We start from the raw sequence: 6,520 nt of genomic DNA, 5'->3' as shown, positions 1-6,520 counted from the left end.
TATATCCCAAATTGTGCCGTTAGATTTGGTCAATCATATACGAATCGTCGAGATGTTTTATCGATACACGTATATGAATGAAGTCGTGCCGTATGTAAACATACTTGATGTTGTATTATTTTCTGATGTATTCATTCAGATTTGAATCTCTAATGGTTCTTATCTTTTGTACGTGATAGAGATATATGCTTCACGTTATTGCATATGCCAATATTTCATTACGGTGTGACATACACTAATCATGCCGCTCCACCAGCATCTCATGTTTGTCGTCGTATCTTGAACAGCGCTCTGCAAAACGCCGAGTCTTGTTCTCAAAATGCTATTTCTATAAAACTATGCTCGTTCATTATAGGGATTTCGGGCGCCCCACTGTCTCACCTATAGTAGCATATTGTCACATGATAGAACAAATATAGGACAAAATCACTACGGCACATCCTCAAGGTTTGTCTAAGACCTATGTGACATTTCTGTGTAAATATCACCTAACCTGCTCGCCGCCTGATAGACTCAGTTCTCAGACTGTGACTCGTCACTCGTCACTGCGGCAGTCGACGACTCGACACGCTCGTATGTATTTACAGCCTTCTAAAATACAGAGAAGGCAATGGTATTTATTTATTAGGCCTCGGTGTTTCTCTATTTTATTATTATTAATATTTAATTGAAAAAACACTTGATGTTGCGGTTCTGAGAATCTGAGTTGTCACTCTTGTTGCAGTTGCCGCTTGTGTCAAGCGCCACTCGTCTCGCACTAGTTTCAAGTTTGATATATAATAGAAAGTACGTAAATTATAAACGTACCACGAGGAGATCTGAGAGACTGAGACTGAGACAGGCCGAGTCTCTGAAGTCTGAGACGCTCGAGTCAAACAATGTGCTATTGTGCTAAACTTCATATGACCATCTCTAGAATGAAAAGTAAAAATATGAGGGAGAGCGAACAAGTCCGTACTTTTACGTATAAATACCAAAACGCATTTTTTTAACAATAAAACCATAAGCATCCAAGTAACCACCACTCAGTCACTCACTAAATATTTTACTTTGTCGCTAATTTTGTTTCATTGGACCATAGGTTTTACTTTGTCCAGCCGGCCAGTAGTCACTATAGTTGCGTGACATAGAGGCCAATGAGAAGACTTACTGATCGACTAGATGGTTCAATGAACTAATCCATGTGTTTGTGTTGGTCTGTTGGACTAATTGTTGCATATTGATGGGCACTCGGACAGTAAATTTTTATGACCCTTGCGACCGTAAAATGAGATATTTTTAGACATACCAAGGAACATATCCTGATCAAAATTGATATCAAAGTCTCTAATTATCCCTAAACTCCTAAAGGTTGCGCCGCTGCAGTGATTGAATTCGACGTTAACAACAAAATTCGAGTTAGAAAATCCGAAAAAGTTCATACAAAGTAGAGCGCCGCTCGTAGATTCTTGTCATACGCATATGCCAGTGTTAATGATTTCATCTCCAGATTTTTCTTGCAAGCATATGCCATTACACGCTTGAAGCAAACTGGGAAACAACACGTGAAACAACACCGCATATGCAATCAATCATCTAGTAGGAACTAGAAACGCCAAAGCTACAACGATACAACAACAAGAATGTTCTGTAAAACTAGTCAGCGAGCAACAGCTTTCTTGCTGCTCGTTCTATTTAGTAGTAGCATCCACCAATGCAATGCATTAGTGAATGTGACGAGGGAAATGTATCTATTGAGTTCAGAACAACAGGACATCTGCCTCCAAGCTGATACACCACAGGATCCAGTACGCAAAGTGGTATGTGACACGTCATCTTAACATCAGATGAAACGCGAGTAATTGGAAACTTCACGCGTGCCCTTTCTGTATCATGTCTGCAGATCCACGTATCAATACAGCAAGAACCACACCAATAAACCAATAGTTCCTGTATATAAGATGTTATTTATCGTTTTTTTAGTTGTTGTTCTGTCAACTACACTTTCGCACTCGCACTAACTTCACAAAAAAAGGACATATATATGATAGAAGATGTGGGTATTAAACATGTATGTATGAGTTGTGTTTCAAGTGTAAGTTTATCTCAATACGATGCTACAGGTCGTAATTCTTAAATACACCTCGTGTCAGAGATATGAATACCGTTTGCTCTCGTCAATCAATCCTTGAATCAGCAAATCCAGGATTAATTTTAAACGATTTCACTGAAGAATACCTGTTTAGCTAGTATGCGCATACAACACAATTAGTCAACTACACCGACCTGACCTGGTAGCAAGAAAGGTGAAAATGAATGCAAATATACCATTTGTTGCAACACGGCACATATGCACATTAACACGGCTTTTTCATATAGGGCATTCAATACATATGGTAAAACCATCAGTATGCACTGGAAAGCATATGCACTCTCATATTAAACATTAGCTTTGATATATTCGCGAGTCAAGAAGCCGATTAGTGATTGTGTATAAAGAGTTTAGTTTCATATGTCCTCGAGTTTGTAAATATGTTTTGTCAATAGGATGGAAATGATCAGTCCTTGCATCCTAATCGGGCTACCTACCCATTCGTGCGCCTCCAATATGTTATTTTGACAAAACTGTTGGGTACGTACTTAAGTCAGCTCACGGATTTACATTATTTTCAATGTTTTCCCCTTCTGTAGCTGTGCAACGGCGATGACAACCAATTGTGGATTGCTAAAGACTTCGAGCGCTTGGTTTTCAGTAATGTGCTTTTCCCAGATAAATATACGGACATTGGTAATACAGCCGACATCAACGCACTGCCCTACTGGCAGTTGGTATTTGGCCAGGGATATGTACGCCTGACAGAAGAGCAACCGGAATGTCCTGTCACCTGTGGTTGGGGTGTGTCTGCGATTAACTACGAGTGTATCAATGCTAATGGCGTACCCCCCGCCGGCTGGGTCAATGCCTATTGCGATCCCGAAGATTACAGAGAATTGCAAAAAGAGTTTGTGTGCCAGTTAAACGAATGTCCTCCCGAGCCAGGACTATGGAGCGAGTGGTCTGGGTGCACGGCAACCTGCGGTGGCGGCATTCGCCAGGTATGATTGCCATTTCACTGCGTTATGCTGTATTATTGTATTCATACCTTGTTAGTTGACATGAGCATACATTGCCACAGTTGATCATCAAAATCATGCAGCTATCTTGTGATGTTTGTGCTCAAAGTCAGCCGTATTTGTAGTCTGATATTGTAATATTGTGTGCAAAAGTCACTTTCAGCTATGATTGATCCGGCCTATTAACGTCAAACTAAATTTTATTGTTGCCCTACAGCGTCTCTGCGACAATCCTCCACCAACCGGCGATGAGAGCTGTTCAGGAAATGATACGGAGGAATGCAACGTATGAATTGACTTTCTTGCTTCGTTAGATTTTATTTGAAAGTCTTCATGCCCTATAGGTACAACTGACAGGTTCTCGCGAGTACACAACTGGCGGCGTAATAGTGATGCCGATACATGAACGGCTCCAACACTCGATGAAGCATGTAACTAAATTGTTTTCTTTTTTTCTCGCACAAATAGGTAAATGAATGTCCCATCGATGGAGGGTACGGAGCACTGACACCATGTTCGGTGACTTGTGGCAATGGAGTGCGTGTCCGGAAGTGTAATAACCCTACACCTCAATTTGGCGGAAGAGACTGCGAGAGATATGGTCCGAATGTCATCGTCTGTGACAATGTAAGTGAAAGAATTTGAATGATTAATGTCCGACATATACACGAACAATGCAGCCTGCTCAGGCTTACTGTCACTTGATGTGGTGACTTTCGGGTATATATAGCCATCATGACTAAAAATGGATTATCTTCATTCTCTCATCTCGATCTATTCACCATTCCAGGACCCCTGCCCAGATATCGACGGAGGTTATACAGAGTTTGGAGACTGCTCTGTTACATGCGGCACAGGCGTTCGTACGCGCCAGTGCACAAACCCACAAACATCCGGAAACGGTACAAATTGTATAGACCAAGGTTTGGGTCCGGCAGTAGAGACTTGTAAGAATCCGGTTTGTCCGCCAGTAACTACCGTAACCAACACGGTATCGCAGACCCTGACCATCACGGACTTAGAGGGCACTCTCGTGCCCACAAATGAATTCACGACCTCGTCAGCTGGTATGTACTTACTTATACATGTGCGTGTGAATGTGTATATATGCCTGTGTGGATTTGAGCCTGTATGTAGTGTGACCAACTCGTGCATCCGCTAAAAACTTAGGGCTGACCACATGGAGATGTTTTCGTAAGGCAAGAACATATAGCTGGACACTCATCAAATGCATATGTATCATACATACGATAACCTCCAAATCATTTGAAAAGGGAATACTATAACCAGACTATTTAGTGAATGCATAAGCCCTGTGCAAGTGTCATCATAGCAAAATATCACTGTAGTTATACGAATATCAGGAATGACGGTCTGGGAATATGTCATAGAGCCATGGTAGCACACCAATCGTGGTTCCCTACATATAGCTCAAACCATACATGATCAACTACCGCCTATATCTGTACACAGCACGACCAACAGCAAAACACGTGAACAAAATCTTAACCAGTATGCCTTTTTCTCAACCGATATCCACAGGTGACGGTGTGCAGACATCCACATTTGTCTTCCCAGGACTCACCAGCACGGACCAGCAGACTGGTTCCTTCTCGTTCGTATTCCCCACGAACACGATCTCGTTCGTCACTACCGGCACAGATGACTTTGTCTCCGAGTTCGATCCGTTTGGTACTGGGACCACGGTACAAACGACTACCGATGACTTTGTCATCGAGTTCGATCCTTTCGGCACTGCAACCACGGTACTAACGACTACCGATGTTTTCATCTCCGCATTCGACCCGTTTGGAACCGGTACAACCACTGCAAGTGTGGTCAACCCGTTTCAGACCACTAGTGTGAGCTCCACCACAACGAGTGTGTTCAATCCATTCGCAACTGCAGCCACCACAGTTTCTCAGATCCCCACTTTCACATTCCCGATGGCCACGTCGGCATTCGATCCATTCGGAGACGACTTCGACCCCTTCGCGAGTGATGCTGATTTCGGGTTTGGTCGCGGAAAGGGTATTGACGGCCTGGGTACCCCATTCCAGGGGCGTGTAAATTCCGATGGTAGCTTTGAGCTTGCCACACCAACCGACACCACCGGTGGCAGCACTCAGCCCAGTGGTACTGCAGAGGGAGAGGCAGGCAGTAGTAGTAGTGACAGTGTTGGACTACCTACATGGGTGTGGGCTGTGGTGACCGTGTGCGCTGTTTTGATGGCTGGGATAGTTGTGGGTGTCTTTTTGGTAAAGCGATATCATGACATACAGGCCGAGAAGGATAAGTATGCTGCAACGGTAAAGACGGATACCAGCAGTCTACCGATGGGTGTCACCAAACTCGCGCCTATTCCTGAGAGGCAGACATCCCAGACCACTCGTTTGGAGTTGGACGATGTAGAGGGAGCGAGTGGGTATGGGGCTGATGTGAGCAGCATACCTATGAATCAGATGCAGTCCGAGCATGGTGGTTTCAGAGTTTGAAAATAGATATTATGACGATGTAGTAGATGTTTAAAGCGGGGCAAAGCTTTATTTGACCTATGCGACACCTGCTAGTAAGAGGCGTGCATTACCCGCCTGTGCATACAGCGCGTGAAATTGCCCATGGGGAACCACTGGTCTCTAATGGAGAGCTGACCGTCCGCGTGATTGATTGTGCACAGAGGCAGAAACTACGGTATGCAAGAATTCGGGCAAGAGCTTTGTAAGCAAACCCGATACCCGATATAAATGCCTTTTGCTTGTTCGGGATAGTCAGTCTCGATTTTATGCTAGGTGTTCTACGCGTGCACTTTTTCAGCGACATCAAGTAGTAGACCGGTGCCGGCAAAATTGGTAAACAGGTGCCTGCATTTCTCTTAGAGCTGATCGAACTAGATTAGTTGATAAAGAATGAAACCCAAAAAGTAGGTAAGCATTGCAAATAGATAGTCACCATGCCATATAGGCAACTACCTTCTAGAGTTTAGCTACCTTCTAGAGTGTCTGAGAGACTTGGGACTCGGCAATTGTAGTATCAACTGCGATTAGTACGTGTGATATATACTACTACTTTGCTTGTCATTCACTGACTACAAAAGCACTGGAAACAAAATAAAGAAGCATTTGATGCGAAATCCTTAACCGGACTTAAAATTCACTCGGGCAAAGATACCTGTTTCGAATTCTTCGAATTTAAGTTATGTGGGATTCCATACAAATCATATCGGCTTCCTTCAAGGGGTTATTGAGACGTAGCCGCAGCTTCAAAGGATAAACTTTTTAGAAACGAGAACCAAAGACCAGATACAATCCCTACATCCGTATGTATCGTCAATCAGTACATACTAAATCGTATACACACACACAAACACACACATACACGCACGCATACACACACACACACACACACACACACACACACACACACACAC

The 6,520-nt window shown here is 43.4% G+C and overlaps 1 protein-coding gene across 1 annotated transcript; it reads left to right on the top strand.

Annotated features, from left to right (window-relative positions):
* The first annotated feature begins 1,486 nt into the window (after positions 1–1,486).
* Positions 1,487–6,233, top strand: SARC_11485 (hypothetical protein). Its single transcript, XM_014294430.1, has 6 exons — positions 1,487–1,799; positions 2,671–3,075; positions 3,311–3,379; positions 3,562–3,720; positions 3,884–4,160; positions 4,636–6,233. The coding sequence occupies exons 1-6, from the start codon at positions 1,623–1,625 to the stop codon at positions 5,586–5,588; spliced, it is 2,040 nt and encodes a 679-aa protein (XP_014149905.1). The 5' UTR covers positions 1,487–1,622; the 3' UTR covers positions 5,589–6,233.
* Positions 6,234–6,520: the final 287 nt, after the last annotated feature.

The sequence above is a fragment of the Sphaeroforma arctica genome (genome assembly GCF_001186125.1).
Source record: "Sphaeroforma arctica JP610 unplaced genomic scaffold supercont1.1713, whole genome shotgun sequence".
Lineage (NCBI taxonomy): Eukaryota > Ichthyosporea > Ichthyophonida > Sphaeroforma > Sphaeroforma arctica.
This window is presented reverse-complemented; position numbering and strand designations above follow the sequence as displayed.